The 24,889-nt window shown below is 41.8% G+C and overlaps 1 protein-coding gene across 3 annotated transcripts in view; it reads left to right on the top strand.

Moving 5' to 3' along the window:
* Positions 1–24,889, top strand: part of RB1 (RB transcriptional corepressor 1) — a 462,098-nt gene that overhangs the window by 402,325 nt on the left and 34,884 nt on the right. For all 3 annotated transcript variants that reach the window (XM_030200484.1, XM_030200483.1, XM_030200482.1), the window contains one exon: positions 21,406–21,524. In XM_030200484.1, the coding sequence (XP_030056344.1) occupies positions 21,406–21,524 (119 nt within the window). The remainder of the gene's footprint in view (positions 1–21,405; positions 21,525–24,889) is intronic.

Genomic DNA, 24,889 nt, shown 5'->3' with positions numbered 1-24,889 from the left:
TCTTTGTTCTGTTTGAGTGAAAGAGACCAGATATTCTGTTAGCATTAAATGTCTGTGTAAGATCGATCTGTACTAATCCATCTTATTTAGTTTTCTTATAGGTGTATTTAGATTTATTATTTTTAGCATTTCCCTTATCCAGGGCAGGTTACAGCAAAACATTCAGAAAAAATACAATAAACAAATATAAATAATAAAAAAACATCAAAAACATCAGTACAGCATCAATCAGAATTGTAAAAGGCCTTGAACAACAAAAAGTCTTTCAAGTGTTTCCGAAATGCTCATTTACTGGTTTCCCATTTAAGCCACAATGGCAAAACTGTTCCATTCGATGGGACCTCTGATGAAATAAGTTCCCATCTTTGTGAATTCCAAACGTACATGCTGTCATGCAGGAATTACAAGTAAATGCTGGTGCTCAGAATACAAGGATAATCTATTGCCCACTGCAGTGTTTACACTGCTTCCTTTTCCTTGGTATGCCCTTTTTATGTGACTCCTTGAAGTTAGTAATATTATGGTATGATAGAATTGTTCAGTAGGTTCTGAGTGACATTTGTAGTGCTTTATCACTTTACAATATGCGTGTTACTGGATTTTGGATTTAAATTTAGATCATGCCTTTCTCTGCAGCGGCTCAAGGTGCAGTAGTTATTTTCCTGTCCCTGGAAGGCTTGCCATCCAAGTTTGTACCTGAGGCAGTGAAGAGAAGTGAATTGTCCAAGATCTCAAGGAGCAGCAGTGGGGTTTGAACCTTGCCTTCCCTGGTTCTCAGCCTGCTGCTCTAACCATTATGTAGGTACAGATAGTACGTATTCCAAACATGTTCAATAACTGAACAATATACTAAAGGCTAGCAGATTTGAAGCCTGGTGGCCTTTGACAATGTACCAGAAAACTGATAAGCAAATAATTTTATGGTTACCAGTATTCACAGGGTTTCTGTTATATTGCTGCTGAATACCACTGTTCACATCGCCAACAGGAAGATGCTAGACTGGGAAGTTAGAACTGACTGGGAGGGAAGGGAAGGGAAATGGGACTTGATATACCACCTTTCTGAGGTTTTTGCAACTACATTCAAAGCGATTTACATATATTCAGGTACTTGCCAATTGTAAAAGACCTGCATATATTTCTAGAATATTGAAACACTGTTGTCTTTAATATGTGGCATTATTTTGGTATTTATTCTTATTTTTTGTCACATAATTCCCTGGAGTGTATATTCATTATGCATATTACCATCAGTAATGAAGGAACTAGGGGGAGGCAGCTGGTGCATCTGCTGTGCTCAAAATGCCCCTACTGTCCCTTTACTGCTGAGGTGGGTGCTCCCTCCCCACCCTACGGGTTTTAGCTTGCCCCATCACACTCAGTTCCACCCTGCCTTAGCCCTACCTTACCTTCCCCAAATAGCTGAGTCACCAACCAACTATGATGTCATGGGACTTTTCCTTAGAGGGATAAAATAATTTTTATGGTAAGAAGGGTGTGCTTTTGTCTGAAACATGTCTTATTTCAATTTTCATTTCATAACTTATGTACTTTAAATCAGTGACCTAAGCAGTTTACATAGTTACATAGACAATCCAATAAAACATGCACACATAGATAATTTTATTGGGGGGGGGGGGGGGAGGGGAGGGCACACACTTTATAATATGCATTCAAACCCCATAAATTCAATTAAAAGCATTAAACAGCATTTTTGACTGCATAAGTCAAAATATCCAAAAGATGGAGACCACCAATTGAAGCTTGTGTATCTGCTTTCTGCTTCTTGCATAAGAAGGGAATACTTAACATCAAACATATAAACGGCGAGTGACCGAACTCGCTCGCAAATGCGCAGTAAAGACCCTCTCTGTCCCGCCCCCGCGTCAATACGTGATGACGGGGGCGGGACAGAGAGGGTCTCTACTGCGCAAGGGGAGGGACGAAACCGCCGTCGCTACCGCTTCCCCCCCCCCCAAGGTCGCCGCCACCACTCCCCCCACCTGGAGTCGCCGCCGCCACCACCCACCCGGGCCGGGCCCTCTCTCCGCTTTAGAAACAGCGTCAATGCAGCACACAGCTCAGCTGAGCTGCCGTCGGCCTTCCTTCCCTGCCTGTGTTCCACCCTCGCCCACGAGGGCGGGACACAGGCAGAGAAGGAAGGCCGACGGCAGCTGAGCTGTGTGCTGCGTTCCCGCGCTGTTTCAATAGCGAAGCGAGGGCCCGGCCTGGGTGGAGGGGTGGCGGCGACTCTGGGGGGGGGCCGTAGCGGTGACCTCGGAGGGGCAGCGGCGAGCTCAGCTGCGGGGGGGCCTTGCAGCGGCGAGAAGGGGCCTTTTAACCCCCCCCCCCCCCCCCCCCGTCCTATACTAGCCCGTTTTTACGGGCTCAACGGCTAGTATTACAATAATTGGACCACAGTGATCTCTTGGATTCTAACTGTTTTAACAGTCAACGAGCTGTAAACAGCAAAAGTAAACATTTAAATTGACACCTAAATTTTACAGGAAGCCAATGCAATATGCACAGAGATGGTGAGACATGATCACATTTCGAAAGCCCAAATAAATTATATGCTAATGGTTCCCAAACCTGATCCTACTACTACTACTACTTATCATTTCTATAGTGCTACTAGACGTATGCAGCGCTGTACACTTGAACATGAAGAGACAGTCCCTTCTCGACAGAGCTTACAATCTAATTAGGACAAACAGGACAAACAAGAGATAAGGGAATATTAAAGTGAGGATGATAAAATAAGGGTTCTGAACCAGTGAACAACGGTTAGGAGTTAAAAGCAGCATCAAAAAGGTGGGCCTTTAGCTTAGATTTGAAAACGGCCAGAGATGGAGCTTGACATACTGGCTCAGGAAGTCTATTCCAGGCATATGGTGCAGCAAGATAAAAGGAACGGAGTCTGGAGTTAGCAGTGGAGGAGAAGGGTGCAGATAAGAGAGATTTACCCAGTGAATGAAGTTCCTGGGGAGGAATGTAGGGAGAGATGAAAGTGGAGAGGTACTGAGGAGCTGCAGAGTGAATGCACTGATAGGTCAACAAGAGGAGTTTGAACTGTATACAAAAACAGATAGGAAGCCAGTGAAGTGACTTGAGGAGAGGGCTAATATGAGCATAACGACCCTGGCAGAATATTAGTCGTGCAGCAGAATTTTGAACAGATTGAAGAGGAGAGAGATGGCTAAGTGGGAGACCTGTGAGAAGCAAGTTGCAATAGTCTAAACGAGAGGTGATAAGAGTATGGATGAGGGTTCTGGTAGTGTGCTCAGAAAGGAAAGGGCAAATTTTGCTGATATTATAGAGAAAGAAACGACAGGTTTTAGCAGTCTGTTGAATATGTGCAGAGAAGGAGAGGGAGGAGTCGAAGATGACCCCAAGGTTATGAGCTGATGAGACAGGAAGGATGAGAGTGTTATCCACAGAAATAGAGAATGGAGGAGGAGGAGAGGTTGGTTTAGGGGGAAAGATAAGAAGCTCAATCTTGGTCAGTCTTGGAGGCATCCCAGCCAGTCAGGTTTCTGTGATATCCACAATGTGAGAGATTTGCATGCAGTGGAGGCAGTGCATGCAAATATCTTTCATAAATATTCATGGTGGATATCCCAAAAACCTTACTGGTAGGGTGCCTCTAGGACCAGGATTGGGAACCACTTCTATATGCTGTGGTTTTTGTATAATCTGTAAGGCAGTGGTTCCCAAACCTGGCTCTGAATGCATCCCAGCCATTCAGGTTTTCAGGATAACCACAATGAATATTCATGAGAGATTTACATGCACTGTATCCACTGCATGCAAATCTATCTCATGAATATTCATTGTGGATATACTGAAAACCTGACTGGCTGGGGTGCCTCCAGGACCAGATTTGGGAGCCAGTGCTGTAAGTAATGAGTTGCCTTATCAAATAATCCAACATAAATGATGTTAAAATAATCTATGGGACCCTTTTATTAAGTCGCGCTAAAAAGTGGCCAGTGCTGTTAGCACATGGGTTTCCCGTGCGCCGCAGCCACATTACTGTGGCGGCAAAATGGCCGCATTTCTATATTTTGCTATAATGGCCACACACTAATTTCCTAATTAGTGTGTGGCCATTACCACAGGAGCCCTTACTGCCACCTACTTTGTAGGTACTAAGGGCTACCAGATTAGCGCAGGACACACCTACTCTCTGCCCATTGACATGCCTTCTTTGCTAAAAAATAAAAACTATTTTCTAGCACGGGATTAGCATCTGCTGAACGGCTTACTATCACAGGATGCCTCACTTCATCCTGCAGCAGTGCTTTTTGGCGCATGGTAGACACGTTCTAGCGCCTACCTTGCCTCCTTAGTAAAAGGGCCCTTATGTATGGTAAGATTAATGATTATACTACCATATAAAAAGTATGTCATTCCAAATATACTTGCAAGTATCTCACCAAACACAGCTTTAAAAAAACACCCTAAGTGGTTTTATTAATTTGGTCTTGAAAGGAGAATTTAGAGTGAATAATGACACCCAAATATCAAACATCATCGGACTGGTATATTATAACACAGTGATTGTCAGCAGATAAAGACCCACACGTTTCATCCAGTCTGCCCAACTAGGTGATCAGAGCTGCACCCGCCACTCTGTGTGGGCCCCATTCACCCATGCTTAAATGCTGGTTTTCAAGTCTTGGTTATAACCACATATCATCCCCAAGTAATTATGACAGTATTCAACTTACCAGTCAAGATGTCTTCCTCTCCCCCTGAACAGCACAGCACCCTCACTTGCAGCACATGATAATAAAGTGATCTACAACACTGTCGTTGCCGAAGCTTCACCTGTCTTTTGCCATTTGTGGGACATAGACCGTAGCAGTCGGCCTCAGTTCCCCATTACTCTTGCCCAAGATAACACCCTATTTTTTGCAATACGTTACTTGATATGCCAAAAACTATTATTTTAAACTCAGGAGAGATACTTAAGTTTGAAACGTCTTCATGGGTATTGGGTGTAGTACTTGATACACAATTGAATATAGAATGTCAGATAAATACTCTGTAAAAGAACATTTTTTAAGTTATGTCAATTGAGGGTAGTGCGTTCTTTCTTTTTTCCAGAACAGTTTTGTGTGATAGTACAAATGATAATTCTTTCACAGATTGATTATTGCAGTGTTCTGTACGCTGGTATAAATCAAACGTTGTTGAGTTATACCCAAAAAGTAGCACATATGAATTTATCTTGTTGGGCAGACTGGATGGACCGTGCAGGTCTTTTTCTGCCGTCATCTACTACTATGTTACTATGTTTTTACTATGAGTTGACTTCAGTCGCTACAAAACACTGTAGCTAGATTGATATTTGGATGTAAGAAATATAATCAGGTGTCACCTATTTTAAGAGAAATTCATTAGCTACCAGTAAAAGCTTTAGTGGACTTTAAAGTGGCTTGTTTAGTTTATAAGATCTTTACAAATAGTTGTCCATTTTCTCATAGTTGGCTATTAACTTACCCTTCTGGTAGGACTGTGGTTCATTCTGCCTCTTTCTTAAGACTTGGTTTCCCCTCTGTTAAAAATGTGCGATACAAACAAATCCATAATAGTTCATTTGCATGTCAATCTTGTAAAATTTGGAATATTATCCCTGTTTCCATTTGAATAATTCCTACCTAATTAATGTTTAGAAAGGCTGTGAAATCTTATCTGTTTGGCAAATATTAGGGTTTTATCTTAGTTTTTATTTTTTATGTAACCCGCTTTGATTCCTTGGTTGATTTTAGCGGGATATAAACAATAGAATGGAATGCAGAAATGAAAGGGTGAAATATTGTTGTTCACAGAGCAAGACAGATCATGGGGTGATTATATACAAGAATCTAATGGACTTTTTTCTAATTCACATTTAGATATTTTGAGTTGAAATAAGGGACAGTTTGTATGTCTGTGTATAGCTGTAACAACTGAAAACCACATGCAGAAGCCTAAGAGTCAGATGGCTAAGTTTCATTTCCTATTACGTACTTGGATTTGTTTTTGTTCGTTCTAATGAGAAACTACGTTTGGTGTAGGGGTGTAACTACGGGTGAGCCCAGGCCCACCCAGAAGCACTATTCCCTAGCCATGCAAAATTCAACATACCTCCAGCCGCCCTCCCACAGTTACGGCACCTCCACGTCTTTCTTACCCTCCTCTGCCCCTGCCGCAGCAGCGCTTGCATTTTATGCTATCATGCCGTCCTGCAGGAACTCCACACAGGCCTGTTTTGGGTCCTTCCCTCTACCGCATCTCACCCACTGATGCAACTTTCTGTTTACGCAGGCAGGGTGGGACGTGGCAGAGAGAGAAGGCCCTGCCTGTGTGGAGTTCTTGCTGGGCAAGCAAAACCACCAGAGGGTGGAAAAGAACAACAGTGTCCCACAGAAGAACAGTACTGGGTACAGGAGTGGGAACAGAACCAGGCTCTTCAAGAAGCAGACCCAAGGCATCCAATGTATAAAGTATGGTTTTATTGAAGGAAAACTCTACAAGTTACCCTGTTTCAGCACTACAAGTGCCTTCCTCAGGAGTCTGGATGCTTTGTCTCTAAAGGTTAGTGAACTAGCGACGTGCAGCAGCTTAATCTTCGAAAAGGTGTTTTTCAAGACCAAAATTCAACCTACAAGAGACTTTATTCTGTGCGCTTTGTCCACTAACCTTTTGAGACAAAGCATCCAGACTCCTGAGGAAGGCACTTGTAGTGCCGAAACAGGGTACCTTATAGAGTCTAGAGAAGGGGAGGGGATATGGAAATAAAGATACAAGGGACATGGAGGGGATATGGGACTAGAGATACAATGGACACAGAGGGGAGATACCAGACATGGGGGAGAATAGGAATACAGAAGGAGATGCTGGGCATGGGGTACATGGGTACACAAAGGAATAATGATGGATGCAGGGATATGAACACAGGGAAGATGCTGGACAAGGAAATATAGAGACACAGAGATGGGCAATGGATGATGGATGTGGAGAGAGAAGAAATGTCAAATGGACAGGAAAGACAGAGGGAAGCAGGAACCAGAGACTGGGACCAATATGATTTGAAAAATGAAATGACCAGACAGTAAAAAGGTACAACAAATTATTTTTATTTTCTATTTTGTGATTAGATTATGTCAGATTTGGCATGTACATCTTACCAGCGCTAGTTTTAGACATGGCTGGGGCCTAGGGCAAAAATCTGGCCTGCGCCTTCTTAAGCTTCTGGCAGGCTGGGGCTCTCTCTGGCCAGAGAACCAAGCAGTTGCCCTAGTTGCACCCTTCTAACACCATCCCTGGCGTGTGCTATCTTTATATTTTGCACAGGAGGAAATTCCTTTCTCTAGTGTTGTACTATATGCAAGGTCTGGCTTCTTGGGGTTTCAGTTTAATTTATATTTATAGTTTGTGATCACTTATTCTGTATTTGGCATTTGTGTTGTATGTGTGTGACCAAGGTATTCTGTCACCACGAAGTTTCTATGTAGCATTCTGTAGTAATTTGGCTTGTTCAGTTTTCTCTATAGATGCATCGATATTTAGGGCACTACCTCTTCATGGGTAGGATCCTTGTTTTGGAAGTTAGCGCTGGCATGGTAGATTTCCTCTAGATTCTGAGTGACTTTTTGTTTATAGATTTAAAAAAAGAAATACTTTACAATATGTCTATTATTGAGGATCTGAGAGTACTACTTGAAAAATCAATAATTATTTGTTTTATTTTATTTTATGTACATTTCCTCAAACATCCTTAGGCAAAAACCATGAAGATGATTTACAGTAAGAATAAAGCCCCAGACTGAGCTGGGGCTGCCTAATATGGAGCCGCACATCAGAAATGTGCAGTCACATGTAAGCCACATTGAGCCTGCAAATAGGTGGGAAAATGTGGGATACAAATGTAACAAATAAAATATTACGCTAGAAACCACAATTTTATGGGGAAATATTCTTGCTCTGCTATGCATCCATTGTTGGTGGAGGGCCAGGAGGCTCTCTGGATGTGGAATGTATTTGACTTCAATACCATATGTGTTTTGGAGGACCTTGGTTCAATGAGGCTGAAGAGTGCAGTCTCTTGTACTTCTCTTAGCTCTCAGTTGGCCTGCACTGCTACCCTCATCGAAGTTATTGGGAGTGAGGTAGAGGGGGAGCATGGGTGCATCAGGTGGCTGGGTTTTTTCCCTTTCAAAAGGTTGGCAACTCTAGTGCCCACCCATCCAACCTGTTGACCCAACCAAAAATTGCGTTCTGGCTACGCCACTGGTTTGGTGTCATTGTAACTAGAATTAGAAACAGCACTGCTGCCCAGAATGCATAGTTGTGTACAACAAATCTCATTTTCAGAAAATAAGTTGTATCCATTTGGGATGATTTTATTTTAAGAGAAAAGGGGAGGGGGCATTGCCACCAAATATTTTCTGGGCTATAATTTTGGAACTAAAGGGCCTTATTACTAAAGCTTAATGCACACTAGATGCTGTTAAGCCCATTTTATACGTAAAAAGATAAGTATTGCCATACTGGGGCAGACGGAAGGTCCATCATGCCCAGTATCCTGTCTCCATCAGTGGCCAATACAGGTCACAAGTACCTGGAAAAATCCCAGAACAGTAAAGCAGATTTTATGCTACTTATCCTAGGAATAAGCAGTGGATTTTCCCAAGTCCATTCTGTTAGGAAATTATCCAAACCTTTTTAAAACCCTGCTAAGCTAACTGCTTTTACCAAATTCTCTGGCAACGAATTCCAGAGTTTAATTACTCATTTAGTGAAGAAATATTTTCTCTGATTTGGTTTAAATTTACTACTTAGTAGTTTTATTGCATGTCCCTTAGTCCTGGTGTTTTTGAAAAGAATAAACAAGCGATTCACATCTATTCATTCCAGTCCACTCGGTATTTTATAGACCTCTATCATATCTCCCCTCAGCTATCTCTTCTCCAAGCTGAAAAGCCCTAGCCAATTTAGCCTTTCCTCACAAGGAAGTCGTCCCCATCCCCTTTATCATTTTTGTCGCCTTTCTCTGTACCTTTTCTAATTCCACTATATCTTTTTTGAGATGTAATGACTAGAATTGCACACAGTATTCGAGGTGTGGTTGCTCCATGGAGTGATACAAAGGCATTATAAGGTCCTCATTTTCCTAATAATTCCTAACATTCTATTTGCTTTCTTAGCCACCGCCACACACTGAGTAGAGGGTTTCAACTGATCATCAACAATGACGCCTAGATCCCTTTCCAGGTTGGTGACTCCTAACGCAGAACCTTGTCAGTCTTTAGCAGATGCTGTCATGAAATTTTCCAACTTGTTTATCCTGGGATATTTTATCAAATATAACTGTTCACAGGGTCTCAGCAAAGAGATCTTTCTCTCTTTTCTCCATAGCTAAGACTGGGGGAAAACCAGTGCATCCTAGATCATTTATGCACCTGTGCCAATCAGAGCCCAGAACAACAAGTTTTCAAACGTTTACGGCATCTTCTACCTGTGTTAGACTTAAAAAAAAACCAGTCATTTCTCTGTAACAGCTTTAAAACAAAGAAATACCACCTGCTTGGCCAAAAGGAGAAATACACTTCAAGAAATAATACAGTTTTACAGGTTTAAAACCCAGTGTTTTGTCTCAGTCCATGTCGGGCAGATCTCCCACCTGCTCCTGATCTTCTGCTTCTGAAGCTGCTGATTTGCTGCTGTCCAGTGACCTAACTCCAGCTCTGAGCTGTCGTGAGGTTTCTAGCGATAAAGACACCCTTGTGTCCTGCGCTGTTCTCTGAGCATTGCAGAGTAATAAGAAATTAACTCATCTGACTACATTTACATGTTCATTTTGATGATTTGGGGCAAGCTTCTTATTTCCTACAGTGAGGGCCTCTGATCATTGTACACCGGTAAATGCAGGCACTAGTCTGGCACTAATGGCCTCTAGCACCCGTGTTTATTTCTGATCATCGATCTCTAAGTTAGCAGCGATATGAAATAGATTTAGAGTTATAATCAAGGACTCTAACAGACAGCTGGAAACCCACAAAACTTTGCAACTACGTGCAGAGTTAGGTGAAAACAAAGTAGACGTACACTCAGGAGAGTGCGTCAGCAGACTGAGATAGGGTTTCACTATCTACTCCATATCTTGGTATCATCTGGCCACTTCTCCTGTCCTCCTAACCACTTGCTTCAGTTTCTCTGGACCCTGCTTACCACCTTAGGCCCTTCCCCTTGTGCTTAGCATTAGAAAATACATTTTTTTTTATCTCTGTGAACTTAAGGTTGAGGTTAACTTAGTGAAGATGAAATGCTGTTTGAGAAGTGAAAGTATTGTTTTCTTTTTTTTGCCATAAACCAGTAACCTAGAAACAACACTTGATAACTGGTTCTCTATTTCAGTATGTTTAAATGTGTTTTCTTCTCTCATGTAACATTGCTCACTACTTTCTTACACATTTTATGGAACAGCAGTAGACAAGTGGACAAAAAGAAAACGAGCGCTGTTGGAGGATCTATCGAGGACTGGAATAAAGGGGCTAATGAGGAGCTGTCAACAAAGTCCTCAGAACTACCAAGTGAAGAATAGAAGCTATCTGACACACACACACTCACTCTGTTTCCCATTCTACCACAAACACCCTGGAGTCCCTGTAACTCACGCAGTGCTGGTCAATAGACATAGCTATAAAACATGTCTTATAAAGTTGTCACGCAGTTCTAGACTTGTTTTCTTTCTCTTTCATTTTTACTCAAACAAAAAATCAAGAAGAATGAAAGAGAAAGTAAGAGATAAAAGATTTGAGAGAGAAAAGTTGGTGAAAGCCTGACTCTTTGACTTTACTCCAGCATTGTGCTCTACCTAACAGTGCTCTACCTAACAGGAAACTAGAGCCTCGTCTTAACATCTGGTGGGGCCTTACTGCTGTAAACGTTTAAGTCTTGAAGAAGGCTCTTTCCCAGCTCTAAAACAAGAAGGTTGGGTTTGCCCATTATGGCCACCAAATAAAAAAGAGAAGGAGAAATTTAAAATATTTCAGGGTTTGGAAAAGAGCAGTTGGCCTGCATACCAAATAGTGAAAGAGCCATTGTGAATATTAATACTTTGACTCCTTTCTACTGAATATTGGAGTAAATGCTAGAAAGCAGTAAGTGAATTGATGATCCTGTGAGTTAGGTGCTTGACTCGGAGAAGAAAGCACATCCTGTTTATATATTTTGACCTGATTTTTCTTCTGAATTTCATAATAGATATGTTCAAATATTAAACCTGGTACAGAGTCCCAGAGATTGCACAACAGTGACATCTGATGGTCAAAGTTGGATGAACATCCATCAGGTTCCAGTGCAAGCTTAGATCTGTGGCTTTAAGACAAATGATGAACTGTGATGACCAGGCTATATGGAACGATGAGCAAAATTAAAAATAAAGAGAAAAATCAATGTAAGGTCTCATAGCTTCACTAATATTAATGTAGTCCTTTTTCTTATCAAAACAACAAAGTTGGTATATTGTTATAGTGTGTTGCACCCCATAGATGGTAAAATAAATGTATTATGCCAGCAAGAAGTTTAGGAAGACCCCTAGGAGAAATAGAGTACTTGTATCCTAGCTTGGAGGAAAGAAGTTGACTTCTGCATACTATGAAATGAGGGAGAAACAATAGAAATGAAGAGTATTTGCTAACGTTAGATAGAAGGAGAAGTTTTCTTTGGGTGAGAAATACAGAGTAAATATTTCATGGAATTACTGTACAGTTTCTGTGCTCTGATGAAAAAGAAGCTGGTGGACAGAAACTGTAAGTGTAACACAATGGAAGCTATCACAGAAGGCCCTCTGTTGGCCAGAATAAATATCCATAGAAACAGCTGAGTATGGAAGTAGACCAGATACTAGATGTGGAAGGGGCTGTCAGACATCTGTGAGAGTCATCCCAGGGATTCTGGTTGTAATGTAGGAAAAAGGTCTGAATCCTAAAGTATTAGATGGATGGCTAAGGAGCCATCATCAATTAGATCTGAGAGTAGCTAGGAATCATGTGGAAGTTGATCAGCTCCAGTGGAAAGATATCTGTATAGCTTTGCTTACGAGAAAGACGTTGCTATAATAAATTCAATTATTTTTTAATACTTGGAAGAAAGAGTTCAAATCAAGACATATAAATAGCTTGTAAATGTATGTTTGTTTATTAAAATTTGCTATACCGCCCTTTCTGAACAGACAGGGCAGTTTTCAAAAAGAAACTAAAAATATAAATTAAACTACCATACTGGTCTTGACCAAAGGTCCATCAAGCTCATTGTCCTGTTTACAATAGTTGCCAATCCAGTTCACAAGTACATGGCAGAATCCCTAAAAATAGGTAGATTCTATACTGCTTACCCCTCCAGATATAAGCCTTCCTCAATAATGACTTATGGATTTTAGTCCAAGAACTTGTACAAATCTTTGTTGACAAACCATCTTTATAGAAGTATACCATAATGCATCATCACATTTTACAGGAACCATATTTTGCCAGATAAATAATCTTGTAGAGTAGTCAGAAAAACAAATAACTTTATTTGAGATCCCTTGTAATAAACCTACCCCCCAACAAGACCTAAGTTCAAGCTATTAGAGCATTTAGGAGAGTACTTCATAGCCTTCTATTATGGAGTCAAGAAAGGGCTCCAAAACTGCCAAGAACTTTTAGTCAGTTTTATTCCCTGCTGGAGGTTTTGGGAGGATCTGTCTTGTCATACAGTTAAGCTGCACTCACATCTCACTCCAATATTGTTGAATCTTGGGGCACTACCATAGAAAGTGCATAAATGTTCCTTCTGAGCTAGAGCACTTCAAACTGCCATCATCTACTGTGTTACATTGGGGCTCATTTTCAAAGCACTTAGACATACTATGGAACATTGTAAGTCTAAGTGCTTTGATAATATGTCTCAATGTTATGTTACTTTGTGAGACCTGCCAGGATACATTTACAACCATTGTAGGACCTTATTATACAACTGTTGAAGTAGCTCACTTTCCACTAATGTTTCCTCCCAACCCCATCACAAAACTCAGCCTCTATGTAATCATCACTTCTACTACTACAAATCATTTCTATAGCGCTACCAGTCGTACGCAGCGCTTCACAATTGAACATGAAGAAAAGACAGTTCCTGCTCAAAAGAGCTTACAATCTAAATCAGGACAGACAGACAGAACAAATAAGGGATAAGGGTAGGACAGACAGATAGGACACATAGGGAAAAGGGACTATTGAAGAGAGGAAGACAGAATAAGGTTACGAGCAGGTGATAAGTTAGGAATTAAAAGCAGCATCAAACAGGTAGGCCTTTAGCCCGGATATGAAGGCGGCCAAGGATGGACCTTGACGTAATGGCTCAGGATGTCTATTCCAGGCATAAGGTGCGGCGAGATAAAAGGAACGGAGTCTGGAGTTATCGATGGAGGAGAAGGGTACAATTACGAGAGATTTGCCTAGTGAACGGAGTTCCTGGGAAGGAGTGTAGGGAGAGATGAGGGTGGAGAGGTAGTGAGGGGCAGCAGAGTGAATGCACTTATAGATTAATAAGAGGAGCTTGAACTGTATACAGAAACGGATAGGGATCCAGTGAAGTGACTTCAGAAGAAGGCTGATATGGCCATAGTGACTTTGGCAAAATATTAATCGTGCAGCAGAATTTTGAACAGATTGAAGAGGAGAGAGATGGCTGAGTGGAAGACCTGTGAGAAGCAAGTTGCAGTAGTCCAAGCGAGAGGTGATGAGAGTGTAGATGAGGGTTCTGGTAGCGTGCTCAGAAAGGAGAGGGCGAATTTTGGCGATATTATAGAGGAAGAAATGACAGGTTTTAGCAATCTGTTGAATATGTGCAGAGAAGGAGAGGGAGGAGTCGAAGATGACCCCAAGGTTACGAGCAGATGAGACAGGAAGGATGAGCGTGTTGTCGACAGAAATAGAGAGTGTATTGAAAAGGGGAAGATGATAGCAATGCAAGTACTTCTACTACTACTACTACTTATCACTTCTATAGCGCCACAAGGCATACGCAGCTCTGTACACCATACACAAATAGTCCCTGCTCAAAGAGCTCACAATCTAAATAAGACAGGTAAACAGGCAGAACAACTAAGAGGTAAGGGAATTAAAGAGGTGGGGTACAGGGCAAGTGAGTAAAGATTAGGAGTCAAAAGCAGTGTCAAAGAGGTGGGCTTTTAGCCTGGACTTCAAAACGGCCAAAGATGGGGCTAGACATACAGGCTCAGGAAGTCTATTCCAGGCGTGAGGTGCAACGAGATAAAAGGAACGGAGTCTGGAATTAGCAATAGAGAAGGGGACAGGCGAGAGATTTATCTACAGAGCGGAGTATCCGAGGGGGGGCGTAGGGAGAGACAAGAGTGGAGAGGTACTGGGGAGTGGCAGAATGAATGCACTTATAGGTCCGTAAGAGAAGTTTGAATTGAATGCGAAAACGGATAGAGAGCCAGTGAAGTGACTTGAGGAGAGGTCTAATGTGAGCATAGTGACTTTTGCGGAAAATGCAAGTACTTCTGATAGTATCCCCCTATCAACCTTCTATCTACCCCTTCTTGAGGCCACATTTTAGCAAAGCCTAATAATGCCAGTGCTGGTTAGTGCTGCTGTAATAGCCCCTTTACATAACGGGAGATCTGAATATGCCAATGTTTGTCTCCATCTCCCAGCCTATATCACAGTTTTAATCTATCAAAAAGGTAAGGGTGTATGTGCATCTTCCTGTAGTAAATGTATTCTTTGAATCCTCTTAGCATTCCAAGGTCTGAATCACATACCTCGATGGAGGTCCCAATTCATGACTATGGGGAGATAAGGCGAACAACTAGTTGGCAGCCCATAGTATTTTCTCCCCTGCTTCTACTCCCATCTAACTGAGGCTATAACAGGATTACTCCACATCCTGCATGAAGGACCTGCCCCTGTTGCATGCAATACATAGCAAAATAAGGTTTTAACTATTTGTTGTTCCAATTCAGTATTACAGTAGATACCTGTCCTTACCATCCAATCCCATGTCTGCCTCAAGAGACAAGCAACATTATCATTTTTAATGTCAGGAAGACCCAGCTCCCCCCCCCCCCCCCCCAAAAAAAAAAAAAAAAACCTTGGCCACCTGAAGTTCTACAAGGGTTTTTTGTTTTACCCCTGCCACACAAAAGTAGTGTGTAGTCTATTCTATTTCCTAATGTCTCCAGCCTTCAAAGGAATAGGTAGATTTTGAAGGATATATAACCATTTAGGTAGACAAATTATTTTGATTAACTGTATTGTTCTCATCAATAAAGGCAGATCTTTCCATTCCTGTAGTTTATTTATTTATTTATTTTATTTTATGTTATTTTATTTTATTGCATTTGTATCCCACATTCCACCACCTATTTGCAGGCTCAATGTAGTTGCCTGGCTAGCAGTAACTGCAGGGATGGTATATTGACTTAATACAGTTTCTCTGTCTGATTGGGTAACAAACATTGACACTGAGAAGTTTGCTGTGTGACAGTGCATCACGAAGCGTGAGAACTACATTTGATGCCGTTCTGCTTTTTGGTGCTTAATACTTGTGTTTTTATTGTGAGGTGCATCTGCGACCTATGTATTTCATTCTAAAGAGTATGTTCATGAAAATAAGATCAGACTTTTGATGCAGGCACTATCCGAAACACGGCCCATGTCAAGTGAAGATGTTTAATAAGACTATTGTTGCCCTTTTCCCCCACTGTCTTTGTTTGTCTTGCTCATTTGAAAAGCACATAGACTTATAAAGCTATATGGAGGGGCATAATCGAACGGGGCACCCAAGTTTTCTTGAGGGCGTCCTCGCAGTACGTCCCCGCGAAGGTGTGGGGAAACCCGTATTATCGAAACAAGATGGGCGTCCATCTTTCGTTTCGATAATACGGTCGGGGATGCCCAAGTCTCAACATTTAGGTCAACCTTAGAGATGGTCGTCCCCGATTTTCGCCGATAATGGAAACCGAGGACACCCATCTCAGAAACGACCAAATCCAAGCCATTTGGTTGTGGGGGGAGCCAGCATTTGTAGTGCACTGGTCCCCCTCACATGCCAGGACACCAACCGGGCACCCTAGGGGGCACTGCAGTGGACTTCACAAATTGCTCCCAGGTGCATAGCTCCCTTACCTTGTGTGCTGAGCCCCCCAAATCCCCCCAAAACCCACTCCCCACAACTGTGCAACACTGCCATAGCCCTTATGGGTGAAGGGGGGCACCTACATGTGGGTACAGTGGGTTTCGGGTGGGTTTTGAGGGCTTACATTTACCACCACAAGTGTAACAGGTAGGGGGGGGATGGGCCTGAGTCCGCCTGCCCTGAAGTCCACTGTACCCACTAAAAACTGCTCCAGGGACTACATACTGCTGTCATGGAGCTGGATGTGACATTTGAGGCTGGCAAAAAATGTTTTTAAATTTTTTGTGTGTGTGTGGGAGGGGGTTGGTGACCACTGGGAGTTTAAGGGGAGGTCATCCCCGATTCCCTCCGGTGGTCATCTGGTCAGTTCAGGCACCTTTTTGAGGCTTGGTCGTGAAAAAAAATGGACCAAGTAAAGTTGGCCAAAAGCTGCTCAGGTGCGCCCATCTTTTTTCCATTATCGTCTGAGGATGCCCATCTCTTAATCGCACCTCAGTCCCGCCTTTGGTACGGTGCCGGCACGCCCCCGTGAACTTTGGTCGTCCCCGCGATGGAAAGCAGTTGAGGGCGCCCAAAATCGGCTTTCATTTATGCTGATTTGGGCGATCCTGATAGAATGACTCCCATCTCCCGATTTGTGTCGGAAGATGGGCGCCCTTCTCTTTCGAAAATTCCCCTGAAAGTACATTTGTACTGAGAAATTAAAAAAAGGTTTGTTTTTTTGGTTTGTTTGTTTTAAACCAAAGAAGGTTTTCCTTGCATGATGTGATCTACTAATTACTCAAGGCAATGAGCAGGAGTAGTAGAAAAAGAGTAGCTGCAGATCCCACAACTTTTCAGCCAGTACATTTTTTTCTCCTCCTTTTCCTTAATGTTTTCAGTTTGCTGGGGTTGTCTTTTTTTTGGCAAGCTTACAGTGTGTTCACTTGATTTGACTGCAGTCTGCTTCCTTTCTGCACCACTTGACTCTGAGTAGATATTTGATGAAACCTTGATCATGAGGGGGGAGGGGAGTTGCCTGATTATAAATTCATAAAATTGAAAGCTAGGCTTACAAGCTTCTGCATTCCATGGGCCAAACCAGAAGTGGATCAGCCTGGTGGGATTGACCCAGCTGAGGTGGCAACTGTAATAGAGAAATCGTTATTTATTAGGATTTATTTACTGCCATTTGAAGACATTCACCCAAGGCAGAGTACAAGACTAAGCCAGACATAGACAATAGACAATTACAGCAGTGAAAATATTCAAATAAATGTGGCAAAGTATGTTACTTACAATGTCAACAGAATACACATTAAAACGTCTTAATAGCATAGAGTGTAAGCAGAGGTGTAACATATAGACAGATAAGAGAGTAGCAGTCACCCTAATTTAAGGAAAATTGCACATGGTGTCAGGAAAGGATTTCAGCTACAGTAGAAATGGATAAACAAGACCAGGATGAACCGGTGTTAGTCTTTATGTGTGACTAGCTAGTTAGTTACTTCTTCCATTAAAGTTTTGGGAGAAAAGCAAAGCTTTCACCTGCTTCACAAAGCCTTTCTAGGAGTGTGTTCCAAAGTGTGCAGGCTGTTCTAGAGAAGGCTTGTTGGTGGGTATAACATCGTGTGATTTCCTTTGAAGGTGGTGTGGTTAAGGATATTCCTTGGGAGGATCTCAGCAACTTTGGAGTTGTATACAGGAAGAGCCTGTTCTTCAAGTACTCTGACCCGTTACCTTTAAAGGCCTTGAAGATTAGAGATTTTTTAATTTAGGCTAGTATTAGTAGCCAATGAAGTTTTTACAGAAGTGGTGTAATGTGGTCATGTGACTTACCAACCTTCTATCAAGCATAAAGTACTGTGGGTGCCATGTTAGTCCACTTTAAGGGTAATAAATAGAACTAAAAGAAAAGGAAGGACTAATAAGGTGATACCTTTTCTGTTGGACTAAATACATTTTTTGACAAGCTTTTGAAGGCATAGCCTGAAGAAGGTGGCTGTGCCTTTGAAAGCTTATCAAAAAATGTATTTAGTCCAATAAAAAAGGTATCATGGACTATTCTGTGGCTTAACCTGAGTTAATAGAACAGTCACAGGTATGCATTATCTGCCTTTTGAGAATACATACTGTGGAATGTTACCTGCTTTTTTTTTTGGGGGGGGGGGGGTAGGAGGATGGAATGGAGTAGTGCACCTCGCTAATAGACCCTCTCCATTTATATTAACCAGTTCATTTTTGTTTTATGATTGCTATGGATAAACTGGCATATCACAATGTTTTTCTTATTAAACCTCTCAAAATGTATAACAAAACAAAAAAGCTAACTTTTTTTCCTTTTCTTTTGATTTGCTTTATTTCTATTTATAACCTATTGGTCATGCTGTGGTTTTCTGAATCAATTGAAACTGGTTCAAACCCTTTGTACTCAAACCAATATAGAGTGTATTATGGTAATTCAGTCTTGACGACATGGAATGAACCACTGTGACAAGACTTGCCTTCTTGAAGTATTAAGAAAGACAGTGTTGTTGTCAAAAAATGACAGAGGCAGCTCCTGAAGTTTGTTTGGATTTGAAATCAGCATCAGTCTAGCTGTACCTAACCTGTGATTTAAAGAGTTGAGGGCGTTCATCTCCCCCCGCCTCCCCACCCTAGGGATTTTGATGTGAAGTACATGACTGCTTGTGTAGGGACTCACAGGATCCCAGTTTTATTTGGTTTCAGGCAGTCTGTTGTTTTTAGCCCATTCTTGAATTGCTGTTAAAATGGAATGTACATACAGATATCCCAAGTTTGTTGAGATCACAGTTAGGATAGAGGTGTTGTAAACAGATTTCCCCCTCATACCCCTTCACCACCCTGGCCAAAATAAATTGCAAAAACAGCAAATACTAAGGGCACAAGAGAGCACGAACAAGAGCAAATCAATTTCATAGATCCATTGTTAATAAAGGAACATTTTAATTTATAAGTTGTCTTATATTCCAAAATAAAAATGAAACATTTTTGTACCTTTGTTTTCCATGATCTTTTTTTTCCCTAATTGTTTATTCTGTGTCTCTTCTACTTTCATCTTTCTGTCCACTCCCAACTCCTTCTCATGGATCTTTTGTCTTCATCCTCTCCATATGTCTGTCTTGGACTTTTCGATTTCTGTTGCTATATTTGTTCCCTGTAGTATACCTACCACTTCTTCACATTGCTCTCCTATCCATCTTTAGCTTCACTTCTGTTTCCCATTTCCCTCCCCTTCCTTCTTTCTGATAGTCTTCCGCTGGCCATCTCTACCCCCTCACCACCTTTCACCTCCAAACCCTGAAGGCGGCAGCAGCTCGGGGTCTCACCAAATAGTGTGTAAAGTGAGAAGCATCTTAGCGCTTACTCAGGGATTCTTTTACAAAGCATCAGTAAGCCCAATGCAGGCTTACCGCACGCTATCCCGGAACTACTGCTGGCCCAACACAGCCGCCGGCAGTAGTGCTAGCTCGAGTGCACGCCATTTCTGGTGCTCCGTAGAAATTTTTTTTTATATAATACGGCGCTAACCCAGTGGTAATTGGCCATCACCTTGTGCTGCCCAGTTACCACTGGGTTACTGCTCCCCGCCACATGGCCACGCAGTAAGAATTATCTTACCGTATGGCCATTTTTTAGGGGCTTTTTACCGGCTGCGGTAAAAAGGGCCCTGGCGCGCATCTACCGCAGGGCCCTTTTTCCCACATCTTAGTAAAAGGACCCTTGAGTGAGAATAAATTCAAAACGAATCAGAGGGCTAGAAGAGAAGATCAGATTGCAAGAGCTAAGAAAGGGCAGAGCAAACAGGTGTACAAGAACTGGTAGATTATCCACTGCTATCAGAAATGGTGAAAAAAAAGTAGCCTACACACAAGAGTTGAAATATGGAAGGAACTAGCCGTTGAGCCCGTAAAAACGGGCTAGTAAAGGAAGGGGGGGTTGAAAGCCCCCCCCCCCGGATAGGTCGCCGCCGCCGCCCCCCCCCCCAGGATCACCGCCGCCCCTCCCCCCCGGAGTCGCCGCCGCCCCCCCCCCAGAGTCCCCTCCGCCACCCCTCCACCCGGGCCGGGTACCTGGCTTCACTATTCAAACCGCCGGAACGCAGCACACAGCTCATCTGAGCTGCTGTCGGCCTTCCTTCTTCTCTGCGTGTGTTCCGCCCTCGTGTGACATAACGTCGGCGAGGGCGGGACACAGGCAGGTAAGGAAGGCCAATGGCAGCTCAGATGAGCTGTGTGCTGCGTTCCGGTGGTTTGAATAGTAAAGCCATGTACCCGGGCCGGGTGGAGGGTGGGTGGGGGGAGCGGTAGCGGCAACCCTGGGGGGGGGAGCGGTGGCGACGGCAGTTCCCTCACTCGCAGGTACGCAGGTTCCCTCTCTGTCACGCCCCCATCATCACGTATTGACGTGGGGGCGGGACAGAGAGGGTTTCTACTGCGCATTTGCGAGTGAGTACGCCTCTTGCCATTTATATGTTTGATAGGTGGCATTTAGCAATGAATATGTCCTGCTACAAGTAGGGAGCATGTACTGTAACTAAAGAGTTTGCACTGCATTTCAGTGTTTCTCCTACCAAGATATATCAATGAATGCCATTTGTTTCTAGAGAAATCTGCGATTGACAAAATATTAGAATAAAATTATATTGTCTAAAGTGCTTAAAAAGAATAGACATCAATAGTACCCTGTCTAACTTCTTATCTCTTCATTTTAAAACATTTTTGAAAGTGTATGTTCCTGACAGTTTCTCTGAAACCTTGAGCTCTTCTGTTACCCATAACATCTCAAATTTCCTTATTGTTATTGGATCCAAATAGTCTATTAGCTTCAATGTGATTCTGGCATAACCTATATAAGTGTTTCTCTACCTCTCCTGGAGGTAAACCTAGCCAGTCGAGTTTTCAAGATTACCGCAATGAAAATGCATGAAAGATTCTTGTGTTCAAGGGATCTCCAGTATATACAGATTTATCTCATGCATATTTATTGTGGTAACCCTGGAAACCTTGACTGGCTAAGTATGTTTCCAGGAGAGGATTGAGAAGCACTGCAATAATTGAGCGAACCAGACATGGTACAATCTGAGGTCATTTGTAGCGGAAAGAGTTCCTTTTTTTCTGTAAAAGAAAATTGTAGTCTGTGATTGGTGCTTTACTTCTCCACATCTAAGTATGTGATCAGCTCATGTGAATAATCCTGTTCTTTTAGGATTCACCATTCTTTGATCTCGTGAAACAATCAAAGGATCGAGAGGGACAGATTGAACAGCCTGAGCCAACCAGCACGCTTTACTTACCTCTTCAGCACAACCATACTGCAGCAGATCTGTAAGTGTCTTATCTGTCATATTTTCTTCGTTTATATTTGATCAGTTTTGCTTTATCAACCTCATCAGAACCACACAACCATCTATTGACCATTTCAAGGCAATTCAGCAGAAGAGCTGGAATCAACAGCCATAGTAAAGCGAGGCAGTAGCAGTTAATCCAGAATAAAATCTCTTCCTCCCATGAGAAATTAACTGCCCATTTTTAGGAATGTTTGCTGTTTATTATTTACGTTCCTTTCTGGGTGGTTCCTGAAGTAAAATTATCCATTCAAACTAATTTTCTTGGTCCAAAGTATTTTTGCATACCAAACTTTTTGGTGCTATGCTACTAAGAACATAAGATGTGCTATGTTAGGTCAGACCAGTGAACCATAGAGTCCAGCATCTGAGTTACTTGGAAATACCCAACAGATCATAAAGAGGCCATCCATTTCTTACTGCACACCCTAGAAGTGACAGTCCCCAAGTCTATACAACTAATGGACCTATCCCCAGATAAATCTCCAAACATTTTTTTTAAAGCCCAGCTGTACTCTTACTGATTTCTGTACAATGTAGTGTGATAGTTATTAAGGTTATATGTATTTTATTGCTTCTGATTTCATCAAATTTAACCTAAATTTTGAATTGGGTTTTAGAGGAGAAGATCATTCAAGTTTTGTTGATTTTACCCATAAAATCAGTAAACCTAATTATAAAGACTACCACATCTGTGGAGGAGTAGCCTAATAGTTAGTGCAGCAGGCTTTGATCCTGGCAACCTGGGTTCAATTCCCAGTGCAGCTTCTTGTGACCTTGGGCTAGTTACTTAACCCTCCATTGCCCCAGGTACAAAAAGCTTAGATTGTGAGCCCCCCTAGGGACAAAGTACCTGTATATAATGTGTACAGTGCTGTGTACGTCTAGTAGCACTATAGAAATGATTAGTAGTAGTAATATCTGGACTGGTCTGATGAAGTTACAAGCTATGTTCTTTTGGGTGAAATAACTCATTGTATCGTATATTTGACATTATAACAGATTTTGAAAGATTTTATAAAATTTGGAAAAAAAAACATATTATTGTGTTCCCATCCACCCATCTGTGCATAAGGGATGCAAATGGCATACCACCAGGGAGAAAACTTTGAGGTTCCCCTCTTCTATTTCAGGCTTCAAAGTTAACTACATTTTTAGAGTAAATTTTCTCTTACGAAAGGGTCTTTGTATGGCTAATCATCATGAGCATTCATGTGACAACTTGTCTTGGCGTTAAATTGGTGTAATCCTTGATCCTTAAAAGTTCTGAAAAAAATCTTTTATAATTTCCTTTAGGGGAAATTAATGTCCAGTAAGTACCCTCTGTTTTCTGACAGAAAACAGAGTAGGGTTAAATGGTCATTTCTCTCAGTGAAGGAGGGTGGAGTGCTGCAGGGATCAGTACTGGGACCTGTGCTATTTAACATATTTATAAATGATATGGAAATCAGAATGACAAGTGAAGTGATTAAATTTGCAGATGACACAAAACTATTCAAGGTTGTTAAAACACATGTGGACTGTGAAACATTGCAGGAAGACATTAGGAAATTAGAAGACTGGGCATCCAAATGGTAGATGAAATTTAATGTCGACAACTGCAAAGTGATGCACATTGGAAAGAATAATCCGAATCATAGTTACCTGATGCTAGGATCCACGTTAGGAGTCAGCACCTGAGAAAAAGCTCTAGGTGTCATTGTAAATAATATGCTGACATCTGCTCACTGTGCGGCGGCAGCCAAAAAAGTAAACAGGATGCTAGGAATTATTAGGAAAGGGATGGTGAATAAAACCAAAATATATTATAATGCCTCTGTATCGCTCCATGGTGCGACTTCACCTTGAGTATTGTGTTCAGTTTTGGTTGCCGTATCTCAAAAAAGATACAACGGAATTAGAAAAGGTTCAAAGAAGAGTATCCAAAATGATAAAGGGGATGGAACTCCTCTCATATGAGGAAAAGCTGAGGTGGTTAAGGCTCTTCAGCTTGGAAAAGAAAGGGACGAGGGGAGATATGATTGAGGTCTACAAAATCCTGAGTGGTGTAGAACGAGTAGAAGTGAGTCGATTTTTGTTTACTTGTTCCAAAAGTACAAAGACTAGGGGACACTCAAGGAAGTTACATGGAAATACTTTTAAAACAAATAGGAGGAAGTATTTTTTCAGTCAACAAATAGTTAAGCTCTGGAACTCTTTGCTGGAGGATGTGTTAACAGCGGTTAGCATATCTAGGTTTAAAAAAGGTTTGAAGAAGTTCCTGGAAGAAAAGTCCATAGTCTGCTTGCCCTGGGACTGGTAGCATGGAATGTTGCCACTCTTTGAGTTTCTGCCGGGTACTTGTGACCTGGCTCGGCCACTGTTGGAAAACAGGATACTGGGCTAGATGGACCATTGTTCTGACCCATTGTGGCTGTTCTAAATTATTAAGGTGTGGTAGTGTCAGGACCAGTCTTTTGTTCAAAGAATGGAGCGAGTTACAAGAAAGATATGGGATTGTTTGAGAGGGAAGGTAGGCCAGGATGTTATTATGAATGACTTTGTGGGTCAAAGTAAGAATTCCAAATTTAATTCTAAATTCAAGTGGTGACCAATTGAGAAGGGGTGTGATATGATCCAAGTGTCACGCTTGACAAATTATGCGTGCTGCTGTGTGTTGTAGAGTTTGAAGACGTTTCAAGTTGAATTTTGTTATGGTATGATTGTATTACAATAATGATACCTCGAGTGGATATAGGTATAATATAAGGAACATAAAGATTCAAAGTTGATCAGATTACAAATTGATCTCAATCTACGTAAGAACATTTTTTTAGTACCTGAGAAATTTGGAGAAAGAAGGACAATGATGAGTTGATGATAATCCCAAGGTACTTGAAATAGGATATTGGTATGATATGTTTATCAAATAACTGAGTGCAAACAGTTCTGAAGGGGTTGTAAGTCAACAGAGCTCAAATCCGTATAGAATACCAGCAGAAAATCATCAGCATAGGAATATTAGCTGATCCCAAAAATTAAATAAGTAAAGCCAAAGGACTGACAAACAGGAGGTCACGTGATGGAACAGAACAGTCACCTTTTGCTTGTTAGTTCTTCAGACTCATCCCAAAGTGGTAAGAGCTCTCTATTAATGAGGAGATGGTGCTTCCTACGTTCTGTCCAAAGTTTCATAAGAGTCCACACAAGAAAGAGTTCCACACTCTGTATTGTAAATGGGCTTTCCCTTATACTTAAAAAAAATTCCTAAATGCATCAGAAAGTCTAGGGCACTGTTTGTCTCCTTTGACCTCCAACAGAACTGGCATTCCTGTTGTCAAATGAACTTTAACAAATCAGTTGACA

The sequence above is a fragment of the Microcaecilia unicolor genome, chromosome 4 (genome assembly GCF_901765095.1).
Source record: "Microcaecilia unicolor chromosome 4, aMicUni1.1, whole genome shotgun sequence".
In the NCBI taxonomy this organism is placed as follows: Eukaryota; Metazoa; Chordata; class Amphibia; order Gymnophiona; family Siphonopidae; genus Microcaecilia; species Microcaecilia unicolor.
The sequence above is the reverse complement of the archived record's forward strand: the minus strand, read 5'-3'. Positions and strand labels throughout refer to the sequence as shown.